General features: G+C 33.2%; 1 protein-coding gene across 1 annotated transcript; it reads left to right on the plus strand.

Annotated features, from left to right (window-relative positions):
* The first annotated feature begins 4391 nt into the window (after positions 1-4391).
* Positions 4392-9994, plus strand: LOC110730553 (pentatricopeptide repeat-containing protein At1g28690, mitochondrial-like). The gene is made up of 3 exons (XM_021910363.1): positions 4392-4878; positions 7326-9327; positions 9662-9994. Exon 2 carries the CDS (start codon positions 7355-7357, stop codon positions 8972-8974), a length of 1620 nt encoding a protein of 539 aa, XP_021766055.1. The 5' UTR covers positions 4392-4878; positions 7326-7354; the 3' UTR covers positions 8975-9327; positions 9662-9994.
* The last annotated feature ends 4545 nt before the right edge of the window (positions 9995-14539 follow it).

Here is a 14539-nt window from a genome sequence, read left to right on the forward strand (position 1 = left end):
AAAAAAACCCTTTAAAAGGGAACTTATTATTAGTTAAACGAAAAGTTGGCTCATTTTGAACAAATCGCACAAAGATTAGCTTATTCTTGACAAATTTTCCTAAGAAATATGAGAGGAAGAAAATAACTAAAATAAGGTGGGGATCATGAGTGGGGGATATATATATATATTATTAAAAAAAAAAAGTGTAGATGACATCCATTTTAGAATTGTTGTACAAAAATAGGAGGAAGTATATATGTTAATTAGTTAATATATAGTACCTAATCATAGTTAAATGTGTGTCCAGTCATATACGTACTTTATCAATTATTATATTCCATAATATAATTTACACGGTCAAACTTTTCACTACACCTTCCAATGTGTGAGTTTAACCATATTGATACATGGACTTTAACATTAATGTACTTCCTCCGAAACTTTTTATTTGCAACATATACCAAATATGGCCGGGAAACTACATTTAATATGCAACAAATTAAAACCTTTTTAGTAATTTTTTTAATGAAAAAATTACCAAAATAACTTTACTTAAATTTAATTAATACATTAAATATAATTAACCTAACTTAATTCATCCCCAAAACCCTAACCCACATTCTCTTTGCATTTCTCATTCCGAGCCACCACATCAAACACCAGTACCACCTTTTTTTTCTCTCTCTCCTCCCTTTTAGCCACCATTCCCCTACTTTATCCCTTTTCTTCTTCTTATGTCACAACCACCACACCACATTTCTACCACCTATTTTCTCTCTCCGGCCTTCCTCATAATTAAACACCGACACACTTTCTTCATTCAACCTTGGTCGTCAATGTTTGCCGGCAAGTCATCACCACCCTCTCTCCCACAATCACACTTACATCGCCGGAATTCCACTACACCACCGTAAAATTCATTGCCGCCCAAATCCATTGATCAAACGACTTCAAACACTCCAAAGTCGAAGAATCCCCTATGAGATTCACCGCGCTTTTCTGTAATCTCTCGCCACCTCTACTTCCTCCCACGCCGCTTTCTCTTAGAATTTATATATGTTAATTAGTGATATTCTAAGATATATTTATGGTAATTTGATATTTTCTAGGATTAGGAAAGTTTACATATGGTAGAGTTTTGTTTAGGCTATCTTTTGTAGGCTATAAATACTAGCCAAGATAAACAATATTGTACAATTCAAGCTATTATCTCATAAATATTTTATATGGTATCAAAGCCAGTTTAGATCTTGGGAGCATTAACTAAAAATTCCAATATTCTTTACAATAACTATATTTTCTTAAAATGTATAATTATCCTAAATAATATCATAATATATATAAGATCTATATGGAATATATATCACAATAGTATATTTTCCTATATTCTTAACGATAAGTCTTATATAAAGCAAAGCGGACTTACGTTAATTTTATTGTAAGACGATCAATTTTGAGGGTAACTTTAATAATTTTTATGTTTAGTAACTTTAATCCCTTAAAGGGTACTCCCTTCGTATTTTATTACTTACTCCACTTTCCTTTTGCGGCCATATTTTATTACGTGATCCATTCCTTTTTTGGAAACTTTTAACAATATTTTTCCTCCCTACTAGTCCCCTTATATCATATTTTAATATTTCTCATATTCTCTCCTCCCCACTTATACCCACTTTTGCTTTTTAAGATTTTTTATTCTTCAACCAACCCTTCTTCCATGTTTATTTGTTACTTTCTACTATATTCCTCCTAAAACTCCGCGCATGGAGAAATGTAGCAAATAATAATAAAATACGGAGGGAGTAACTTTTAATTTGTAACGAGATTGATTTTATTTTAATGTACGTATAATTTCTAATGGATACATGATATGAAGGTTAATATGATTAATCTAACACGCGAAGTTATAAGTATTTTTTAAGGATAAAATTAATGTTAGGATAATGGTAAATATAGTTGTATATAAGGGTAACTTAAAATAATTTTAGAGTAATTCTAATCCATCTTAGGCCCTGTTTTAGTTCACCTTAAAAAAAATTAGTAAAAATAATTTCAGTTCGCTAAAAATAAGTTTAGTTTAGTGAAATCAAGTTAATTTCGATAAAAATTAATTAATTTTAGTTCAGTAATAAATTTCAGTTCAGTAAAAATAATTTAAGTTAAGCAAAAATAATTTCAGTTAAGTAAAAATAATTTTAGTTTAGCAAAATTAAGGTGAAGTGAACGAGGCCTTACAATTGGTAAAATATTAGTGATCCTTACCAAATTAAAAAGTGTTGCAATTATTATGAAACAAATGTGAAAAAATGAGCATTTTCCCTAAATATTGTCGGGAAAAGACCCCTTATATATCATCTTTTTTTCATGAGTTCCCACATTACCGTCCACGTAAGCATATAACAGAAAACCGATTTTTTTTTTTTTTTTTTTTTTTTGCCAGTTCAGTTGAAAACCGCCAATTGAAGTAGCGGTTTATATAAAAAAAAACCGCCACTTGAAGTAGAGGTTTCTATAACTGGAAACTGCCATGTTAGGAAATAAACTAAACTTACCAAATACCAACGAGATTTGTTAGGGAAAAGATATGATGTATATTTTATTTATTTCTATCTTTTATGTTTTCCTAGTTTGATGAGGATTATAATTAAGAAACTAGATAGATTTTATAAATATAATCAATGTAGGATTATTTAGGCTTGGGGAGCAAGTAAATATCCTAATTGATGTGGGATTCTAGGTTAGCCTATATAAGAGAGTTTAGACTTACTAGAAAATTATGATGGTTGAATTGATAATTTATTGAGGAGGAAAATCATCAAGAGGGTTATTGTCTTATTTTGTAGGAACTTAATAAAACATTATTTTGGTTTGAGGGGAGGAAATCTAAATTTTCTCATAAAAACTTGTCTCTTTTATTATTGTGTTTTTGCTATTTATTTTACATTGTGTTTGAGGCTGAGTTCTCAAATCGTTCCATTGCTCACATCTGTTATAACACGCCACTTGAAGTACCGATTTTCGATCTGTTACAGAAACTGCCACTTGAAGTGGCTGTTTAACTGTAATTCTTTTTTTTTTTATTTTTAAAAGTTTGCATTTTGCAAAGCAGCCTACATTACCTGTAAGAGTCCATTTATACCTGCAGAACCTTCAATTTGAACCTACAAAAGCAACCAAATCACATAACAAATCTCATCAACAAATCCAGCATAATAATAAATTATCAATTCCATTGCTGGTTGGCTCGCCAAATTAAGAATATAAAAATGGTGTAATTGGCTTACCAAATTAATCCCTACCTTTTAAAAAGTATGAGATAACTCTTGTAAGTAGTGTTTAGACAATGATACCCTCTAAAACATTTATTTACTTATTTTCCTTTATTAATGTTAATTGTCATTTCTTTTGAACTCGTAAGAATAGTATGCAAACATTTATACCCCTAAAAATATTTATTTACATGTTTTCCCTCATTAATAATATCAACAACTAAATTTGTGATTTAAGGCCAAATCAAAAGAGCTCCCCCGACATGACAAGTTATAGCGGGCGCATCGCGTACGTTAGCTACCCTAATAATTAAAAAGGTTGAACACAAATTTACAGTACTTGCATGTGATCAAATACATATGCTTCTGTTGGTAAATTGAACAAAAATTCATTTAGGAATTGATATTACTAGAAAATTTAGGGGAATTGATATTTATTTGATATCAGTACATGTCAATTCAAATAAGTAAATTGATAATAACATTAGAATTAACAAGTTAATTGGGAAAAAAAAGAAATTAGGGCATAAGATAAACAAACCCTTACCAAGAAACAAAAAGCAGCATCGATGGAGGTTCAAGTGATGGGGCTGGCGGGGCAGCCTCCACCAAGTTATTCTGGCGACTCAGAGCAGCTATGAGGGAGGTTCGGCGCTCCAGCAGGGTTACGACGCTTGACCACAGTCGAGTAGCGCTCTTTTTTTTTTTTTTTCCTTGTTTGACAGATTGGTTTTTGGGTAATTAAAAAAGTTAACTGCCACTTCAAGTAGCGGTGTAAGTAGCGGTTTACGCAAGAAACCCGCTAATTCAGGGTTCGTTTGACATCGTTGTGGTTTTTTTTTTTTTGGTTTTTTGTTTTACAAAATCATATGATTATGTCATATTTTGAATGAAAAATTAGTTAAACTTATTAAAATCCTAATAATTTTATGAACTGACAATAGAAAAGTGGAAACACCTTTTCCTTGTTTCCTGCTATTGGTTTTTGTTTTTTTTTTTTTTAAAAAAAAAAAACTGAAAACAAAAAATGATGCCAAACAAGTAGCGATTTTCTGTAAAAACCGTAATAATAAAACACTTGCTCGAACCAGTGACGTGGACAGTAATGAGGGAATTAAAGAAAAGGACGCGATATATATGGAATTGAGTCTTTTCCCAACATTATTTTGGAAAAGGGCTCAAAAAAATGTGGCTATTATTATGAAACAGGAGTATAGAGAAATTAGGGGTCGTTTGGTTGGATCAATTGGAATGGGTTGGAATAGAGTTAGAATCCATTCCATCTAATTCTTTGTTTGGTTGAAGTTTATAGTAATAGAATCTCATACCCAAAGGGTTCTAACTCCCCCATACCTATGAAATCTCAAACCCACCCCTTCCCTCTAAGATTTTAATTAAGGATATAATCCATTCCAACAATAAAACCAAACAATTTTAAACTATTACGTGTTTTTAGATTTCATACTAATCCATTCCAACTTGATGAACCAACCACCCGCTTAATGTCGTTTTTTATATTTTTTTTTAAAAATAAACTTTTTTGGAGCTTTCACTTTTAAGCTGCACTCTCTTCTCCATTGAAGCGCGTACTCTGAGCTTTCTCTTCTCCATTGAAGCAGCTTCTTAGGTAAGATTTTATTTATTTATAATCATTATATATCAATTTCACAATCTATGGTTTATCGTTAATTTATAAATCAGTATAGTCAATTTAGGGTTCTTGTTAGTTCCATTATTGAATTATTGGACTGTTGGTTATAATTACTGAAGTTATGCAAGATTATAACCATTGATTTTGTTGCTAGAATTTCTCTTTTAGCATTTTAGGTTGATCTTATGCAGAGAAATTTTTAATTGTGATTTTTGGAGCCTAATTTGATGATTGAGTCAAATTTAATTGCTAATGTGTTGTTGATTGTTTTTGAGAAATGTTGTTTTGCTTCATCATTACAATTTGTCCACATTTTGTTGGAGTCGTTGTATTGTGAGTTGTCCGACATAAGAGATGATGAGAGATTACCAACTTAAAAGCGCGATTAGTCAATCCCTTCCCACAGCTAATCGGTTTTAGGATGGAACATCAGTTAGGCTTATAAGGGGTCTGATTCTGTTTCTTGATGGATGCGGCCTAGGTCCATTTTATGAAGTTGAAAGATTTTCCATTGCACACTTTTTTTTTCTTTTCTTGTTTTTGCATAATCCTCTGACTATATAGTGTCCTGTACGTAGGTTACTTTTCTTTAGTTCATTTTTGTTTCCCTGATTAATAGTTAATATGGCTGTTTAGCATATTGGAATTTTCCGTGGTGATATGATTTTTGCTAATTCTTAGGAAGATGGTTTGTCCATCAAAATTTGATTCAAGCTGCAAAAATTAGGAAAAATAAAAATTAGAAGTCAACCTGTGAAAAGCATGAGCAAAAGCTCTTAAAAGTCAAGATAAAAGGGTCGAAAGTTTACTCGTTTGACCTCAGGCGTTTAAGACAGGGACTAGTATGTCGTTTTTTTTTTTTTGTTTGTTTCTTCAGGTAACTCAAGTAATCGAGTACTTGAGTGAGTACTTTGATGTTCTTTATTTTATAGTTGAAGTGAGATTGTTGCTTACTTTGTAGATAGGCTTGAGATTTCGTTAGCTCCTTTGTCTTCCTATATGTTGTAGATTTTCTAACTTCTACCATTATAGGCTGAATGTGCTTTCAATATTTACTCCATTAAAGAAGTTTTTGGATGTTCTCAGAAGTCTTTGCAGGTTAGCTATTGGGTTGTGTCATTATGTGACAATGTATGTTACAATAGTCAGATTTGTCTTTAGTTGTATGCTATTAGTGTGTTTAGAGAATAGTGACTTATCCGTAATTGAACCTAGTAAAAGAAAGATATTGGGAAGGCATCATTCACCATAGCATGCCAAAACGTTGAGTTTGCTTGCTTTGCTACAAAAAATACTAGGCTTTTATAGTGTTCTACCACAAAAAGAACACTCTTCTTCTGTAGGTCTAATCCCATTTTAGGCGGGTGTACAATTATACACCTCTGTTGGAGGAATGCTTTTAAGACAATATCCAGACTCTGCATCAAGAATTTTTATATATTTCTCTTGAATCGAGTGTGAAAATATCAATCTGTGAGTCATTAGGGCTATGGAGGCCACCTATCCTTAAGTTTGGTAGAAGACTGTTCTGTTTCTTAAGGATCTCAGAATCATGGTTCATCATTAGCCAGGGGCTATTATCAAGCTGACACAATTATTAATGTAGATATAGTGGTTCATATAGTTATCAAACTACAATTGCTTACTTTATTTATAATGGGGGTGGAAAGTTCATTATTATTTGGTTTTGAATTATAGTGGACCAATATAGAATGACTTATCAAACATCTGCACTTATTTTTTGTAAAGTAGCTGATTGTTGTTGCTTTGAGGTCCAAGGTCTAATGCAAGCCTTACCATTGTCAGTGATCTTAAACCCTTTTATCCACTTAAGTTTGAAGTCATTTCAAAGGCATTTAGATATTTTGTTGCTGGTGTTGATTTGTGGTCGTTACCCGTAATTGAGCTTTATTTTTGTATGATTGTTGCTGATAACCTTCTTAGATACTCTTTGGCAAAGAGAAAGTTTATCTGTTTTATATATTACTTCCTCTGTTTGACAAATATTACAACAAATTCTTATTTGCACATGTTTTCTCTCTTTCTCTCTCATCATCACATGGGTCTCTACCTTTATTCCTCTTTATCTCTCTCTTCTTCTTAAAATTTGTGCCCCCTCCCCCGGTTGCAATATTTGTGGAATAGAGAAAGTATTTGTTTATCTACTTTTGACTGGTGTGCTTAACTCAGAAAACATCCAATAGATGCCTTGGTGCTTCTATTACTTGTATACACTGGAATAATTGATCATGGTGTTCATGGCTCTGTTGAAAATGTGATCTAATTTCTAAATTGAAATACATTCAATAAATTTCACATTTGAAAATCAAATGTAGCTGAAAGCATGTAGTTTATTGCCTGGTGTTTTGTTAAAGATTTGTTTTTGTTTTTTGAATGTTACTGTGATTTTTCTGACTTATCAGGTCATAGTGAGTCCGGGTTATGGTGTAAGATGAGAAATGCCAAAGTAATTCAAATTAGATCTCTATGCTTCTCAGCTTTGCATGTGCCGAAATTCCACTCTTCCAGCTCTTATACTGCACCAACAGCTGCCTGCTTTTCAAATTCAACTTCAGTTTTTCTTTCAACCACTATTCAGCAGTTCATTAATTCAGATTCACCTTCACATGGCTTAAAGATTCATAGCCATATTCTAAAAGCTGGTTACAAATTGAATAAGAACATTTCTATCAAACTCCTCATCCTTCATTTGAAATCTGGCTTTGTGAATTATGCAAGGCAGTTGCTTATAGAAATGCCTGATCCATCACTCTCTGCTTATAATTATTTGCTTAATGCTTATGTGAAGCATGGCAAAGCTCTGGAAACTTTTGATTTAGTCCGTCAGATGTGCAATTCTGATGAAAAGCCTGACAGCTTTACACATTCATTGATACTAAAAGCTTGGGCTTCTATACCCGTTCCCGTATTTTTTATCTGCGACATAGGAAGACAAGTGCATGCTCGGATTCTAAAATATGATGGTATAGCGGATGATGTTCTTCTTGCTACCTTAATAGATATGTATGTCAAATCTGAAAGGCTTGGTTATGCAAGGTGTGTGTTTGATTCAATGTTAGTGAAGAATGCCATATGTTCTACTTCATTGATATCTGGCTACTTAAAAAGTGGTAACATGGAGGATGCAGAGTTACTGTTTCAAAAGATAGTTGACAAAGATGTTGTGGTCTTTAATGCTATGATTGAAGGTTATAGTAAATCAACTGATACAGCAAAGAAATCGGTTGAAATTTTCATTGATATGCTGAGACAAGGTTATTTACCTACACTTTCCACTTTCGCGAGTCTTATTGGAGCATGCTCTCAGTTGACGTCAGTTGAAATTGGTCAACAAGTACAGAGTTACCTGGTGAAAACTAAGTATTTTATTAACGTGAAGATTGGGAGTGCTCTAATAGATATGTTTTCAAAATGTGGGAGAACTGATGATGCTCGTCAAGTATTTGATTCCATGCCTGAAAAGAATATATTTTCGTGGACATCCATGATTGATGGGTATGGAAAAAATGGGAAACCCTATGAAGTGATTGAAATGTTCAGTAATTTGCGAGCGAAGAATCAAATAAAACCAAATTATGTTACATTTTTGTGTGCTATCTCGGCATGCACATATGCTGGGTTTGTAGACAAAGGTTGGGAGATCTTTGAAAGCATGGAGAGGGACTATTCATTAAAGCCTCAGATGGAACACTATGCTTGCATGGTGGACCTTTTAGGGCGCTCTGGGAATATAGAGCAGGCATGGGAATTTGTGATGAGAATGCCCGAAAAACCTAATTCTGACGTTTGGGCTGCTTTGCTCAGCTCATGTAAAATGCATAACAAACTAGAGATGGCAAGTATAGCAGCAGATGAGCTTTTTAATTTGGGTGCTAATGATAGGCCAGGTTCATACATTGCCTTATCTGACTCACTGGCTGCTGCTGGAAAGTGGGACTCTGCAAATAATGTTAGGGAACTGATGAAGCAGAGAGGAATATTAAAAGATACAGGCTTGAGTTGGACAGGAGGAGATGATGGTCTGAAATGGTTTCATGTTGGTCTAAGGTGAAGGTGAACAGCTGAAATGGATATTGACATCATATGAAGAGCCTCATGTTTTTTAAGCTGGCAACAAATCAGCTTACTTGCATTTGCATGATTATTCAGATAATCAATCGCCTTTGGGGTTTTTCTGCATCAGAATTACTTTTGCCAAGCACAGAGCATTCAACATTTCTAGTTATACAGACCCTTTTTTTAAATGACTTTCGGCTCTGGCAAACACATACTGGGACATTACTCTGCAAGATCCAAAAATGTGTAAGGTCTGTTCATTTGCTACAACAAAGCTTCCAGTTGAAGGGCTTGCTCACTCCAGAAAATGCATCACCTATTGATGTATGCTGTTGGAAAGAAGAATGGGTAAGTTCTGGTCTTTACATAATATATTTTCTTCCAAATTATAATCTTAATGAATCAATTGTGTAGATTGGTTTTCTCCATCACAAATGAGTGCAAAAGGTAGAAAACTAGATAAACCACTAAAATAAGTACTTTAATTAATAGTTGTACTATTGTCCAATTGGATGATTGTTAAATAATTCCCTAAACTTGAATGGGTTCTTTCATTAGTTCATTTATGCTGACATGTTACTATCTTAATCAACGAACCTGAAAAGACTTGTTTATGCTTTATATGTTATTTTATATTTGATTTATGTTAATTCTAGTAGATTTTTCTTGTGTGTTATCTTAGCGTGCAGATATGCTGTATTTGTAGACAAAGGTTGGGAGATCTTTGAAATCATGGAGAGGGACTATTCATTGAAGCTTCAGGTGGAGCACTATGTTTGTATGGCTGATCTTTTGTGGCACTTTGGAAACATAGAGCAAATGTGGAATTTTGTTATGAGAATACCAAAAAAAACTATTTCAACTTTTCTAGTGTCTGGGCTGGTTTGCTCAGTTCATGCAAACTGCTTTGCTAAAATGGGAAGTATAGCGGATTAGCTGGATGAATTTTTTAAACTGTGTATTGATTGAAGGATTGGCTCACACATTGCCCTATTAGACTCATTGGCTGCTGCTGGAAAATGGACTCTGTAACTGAAATTTGGGTTCATACTAACTGATGAAGCATTGGATCGAGTGAAAGAGTGGAAGAGTGGGACCATGGAGGGGTTAAACGAGGGAGAGGGAGACCGAAAATAACTTGGTTGGAAGGAGTTAGGAAGGATATGAAGTGTATGGATTTGATTTTTTTTTTTTTTTATTATTGTATTTTACCCCTACTACAACAATAAAAAAAAAATGACTTGGTTGAAAGGAGTTAGGAAGGCTATGAAGTGTACGAAATTGTGTGAGTTAGAAAGGAGCTAGATGATTTGTTGTAGCAAAATTTTTTTTTATTTTTTTTGTATTTTACCACCTACTACATCCTAGAAAGTGAAATTTTCCCACCAAATTGCCCAAGCCCTAATATATGACGTCATTGACCTTCTTCTCCCTCGATTCTCAAGTTCAAATGTTTTTTTTTCAACATATATTAAAATTAGGTTGGGAAAAATCAAATAGTAGTTGATTTAACATCATTCAAGCTCACACAAAGATAATCAAGTCACTAAACATTATCAATTATAATTTGTTGTTCTTTCTTTAGGTCCCAAATTTGGGAAATTTTTCAAATTGAGATAATTTTCTAAAATAAGCATTATTTACTCTATATGAACCAAAATATATGCTCAATTTAGGATTATAACTCTTAATTTAGAAAACCAATTAAATTTTAAAATCCCAAAATACATATGAACCCTAATTCTTCGTAATAATAATTAGTACTAATTTATGAACAATAATATCAATTTTGATACTAATTGAAGACATAATACATGAAATCGATGCAAACTAGTCCTAATTTCGTAAATTAATCACTAAATAACAAAGCCCCAATTTTGATTTAAAATCCTAAATGATGAACACCATCTAATAATTACCCTCAATTTCGTAAATTAGGTACCTAACTTTGTGGTTTGTTTGTATAATTTATTTTACAATTAAAAAATTGAAGAACATAGGGTAGGTTCAAGAAAAAAATCAAAAAAATCTATCGGTGGGCCCCCCAATGACGTCATATAGGAGACTTGGGGCTATCTAGTGGGAAAATTTCAAGTTTTTGGAAATAGTAGGTGGTAAAATACAATAAAAATAATTTGTTGGTGGTTATTACTAAAACGGCAACAATAGTATGTGGATATTTCCAAAAAATCCTTAAGAAAATAAAGTGTTTTATAAAGAGGTTTCTAGCTATTTTTTTTATTAGCACCCTGAATTACATCACACGTGTGCCCCGCATGTAGAGGAGACATTTTAAAGGGAGTATAACATTGCATTTGCTGGTGTATAAGAAGGGGCATTTATGTAATTTTTTATATGGATGAATAAATTTATTTCCGAAATTTAGAGTAGTATCATTGGATTATCAAATAATACCACGTGGTACTTTATTTTCATATAGTGGTACCACTGAAAATCCAGTGGTATTATGTAAGCTTTCATTGGAACAATTAGCATGAGGGTCTTATCACGTGATGGCAATTTGACCCAAAAAAAAGGTGGGGTCCACCTATATACCTCTCTCTTCTTTTCTCTCTTTACCATGTGTTTGTAGAATATTTTAATTATGTATTTGCGTATTTGCAAATACATAACAATCCTAAAATAAAAATTGTAAATTCAGTGGAGACCATTTAAAAAGGAAAAGGTGAGTAAATTAACAATAATTAGCTTTACAATATACAATATAATATAATTAACAATTGCGTATTTGCAATGCACGGGTTGTTTATAGATATACAATATATTTTTTTTTTAAATATGGTTTTATTGGAAAATAAATAGTTTTTAAAGGAGAAGAAGGGGTGAAAATTAAACGTAATTGTAGAAGATATTAAGTTGGGGAAAAGTGAACCAAACAACATTCATAGTTTCATACATGTATTGAATAAAAGCTAGTTTTTTTTTTTTTTTTTTTTTTTTTTTAGTTTTATTTTTTATTTATTTATTTTTTAATATGAGAAAGGGGATTTAAAAAAGAAAAGATTCAATAAAGTAACATGTGACATTGGTGAAAAATAAAGTTTATATATGACATAATGGACATGATGGTTTATGTTTTTAAATACTAAGTATAGATTTAAAAATTGACATTCATACAAGCTAATGGAAACCAAATCTTGCAAACATCAAGCTTAGTAACAGTACATACAATAAAGCATTTAAAAAAAAAAAAAAACCACAAAGTTGATAGATTTAATTATTTTTGGCATATAGAGAGCCACAACGGCAGGTGATGAGAATCAATTATAGGATCCCCTGAAACCGGGAGAAAAGCTCTATCCAATTGAGCTGTACCTCACTCTCGACAATTGTTGATAGATGGTAGTTCACCTTATTCATCATACACAAGAAAGTTTATTTATTAAATAATTATGTTAGCATACATAATTAATATTTAAATATAGTTGCAATAATATAATTTGCAGTTTGACCAGGTCCCTTAAAATTCCAAGAAGGAAGCAATTTAATCCATATGTGAGAGCTCATAAGCAAGGGCCAGCCGTCGGAATAAAATTTAATGTCATCCAGGTTAGGCGGCTCTTTACCACCGGACCCAAATATGACATCAAGCAATGCACAGTTGCTGCAGCGAAGAAAAAACCAACCACAGCGTCGACAACAAAGCCAGCCATTGACACTACCAAAATGCCAGACTTCATGGTTGCTGTCGTTACGGTTGCTTGAACAGCCACTTGTGGCGCAAAGGAGCTAGCCTCCTTTAGGGTATTCTTCAGCAATGACTCAAGCTTGAACTCATTTGTGTAAATGTCCCAAGCCGTCATGGCAGCAACCTTCGACAGTGACTTGATCACGCTAAATGATATGCTTCTCCCTCTCTTCCTACGCATTGATTCCCAGTTGAATGCTGGGATCTTTGCGCGTCCTGACTCCTTGATAATGCTATTGTACACCTGTTTGGTACATCATGTTGCCCTTGTTTGATTTGTATTCTTTTATAGGGTTTACAAAAAGCACTAATTATGTGATAAGACTAACCTCAAGCTTTTGTTCTTCTTCCAAAACCTCAAATTCATCTTTATTTCCAAGTCTGTTCTTGTGTCTGCATGCCATGAAGATTGAAGAATAATATCAAGGTTAAATGTTACAAAATGGTATTCTCTCTATTTTTAAATACTTGTTCCATTTCTTTTAGGCACGTATGCCAATGCTATCAATAGTATCTTTAATTATCAATAAGTATAAATTCTAACAATTAAAAATTAATAATCTATTAATTGAAACGATTCCAGCAAGTACCCACAAGACTATTTTTTTCTTATGTATAAATCACAAACATTAGTCAAAGTAAGACAAATGAATAGTGCAAAAAGTTGAATGGAGCAAGTATTTAAAAACGGAGAAAGTAACAATGTTAGCATATACACCGTACTAATTATTCATAGAGACGCTTGAAATTATAGGGATGGCGCTCTGCACGCACCTGTTGATAAGGTCAGGGAACTACTGAACGCCCTCGTGCATAAGATACAATGTATACTCCCTCGATCGTGAGCGGGCAGTGGCACTTTGAAAACTATTAGCATATTCCCACATAGCCTTCTTGTAAAATGGCACTTCTTCAGATAAATGTTCAATATTGTTCACATCATCAAGTTGAGCAACGAGGTCGTCAAGGTGCTCCTTAAGGCTCTCAACTTACGAACTTTGCAAACAGCTATTCCTAACACACTGCAGGCTCATGTTGTCATGTTGACACCATAGTTCATATACTCCTGGACATCATCTAAGGTGATTTCCGCCGCCTTGGCTACTCCCTCATGCTTTTTCCGCAGTTCATTGCTGATATCTAGTATTTTAACCACATTGTTATAAGCACCATTCACTTCTTGTAGGAACTTGACCTGATCAACTGCAGATTGGATGTCTCGCATTAGTGGCACTTCTTGGTTCCTCACCCGTAGTGCAAGCGTCCGTAATTTCCCCTCCACCATTATCAATAGGTCGCCTATTTCTTATGGCACAGTCTAACTAATCTTATAAGAAGAAACAAAGTACCAAGATTGAAATTCATTATTACGAATTATAATTACGGATTTATCATATCCATAAACTATCATTGACTCGTGGCACAGAATTTGAGGAATAAATTAGAAAAGGTAAATGGACAAAGTTTTCAAAATAAATACCTATAAGAGGGAAGATAAGAATATTACGAGTAAGTGTTTAAATGATCTAAGGCTTTCAAACTGAAAAAGAAGTAGAGGTGTATAAATGCTTTAAAAAAATTTATCCTTACGCCTTTACCTTCTCTAATTATTCCTCAAAGTGGGCGCATCAAGGCAATTTTGTGAGTAATAAATACCGGCGGAATATACTATACTCCATATATGTTTACAGCTTCTACAAAGCAGTGATAGATAAAGAGGGAAGGCTGGGATGTGCATTGGGATAATTACGAATGACAAGTACTACGAGTCCGTTTCCTTTCTTAAGGGCTAAATCTAAGGGCTCTTAAAGAAATCGTTGGAACTAAAAATGGCTTTGGGCTGGCTGGGTT

The sequence above is a fragment of the Chenopodium quinoa genome, unplaced genomic scaffold (genome assembly GCF_001683475.1).
Source record: "Chenopodium quinoa cultivar QQ74 unplaced genomic scaffold, ASM168347v1, whole genome shotgun sequence".
In the NCBI taxonomy this organism is placed as follows: domain Eukaryota; kingdom Viridiplantae; phylum Streptophyta; class Magnoliopsida; order Caryophyllales; family Amaranthaceae; genus Chenopodium; species Chenopodium quinoa.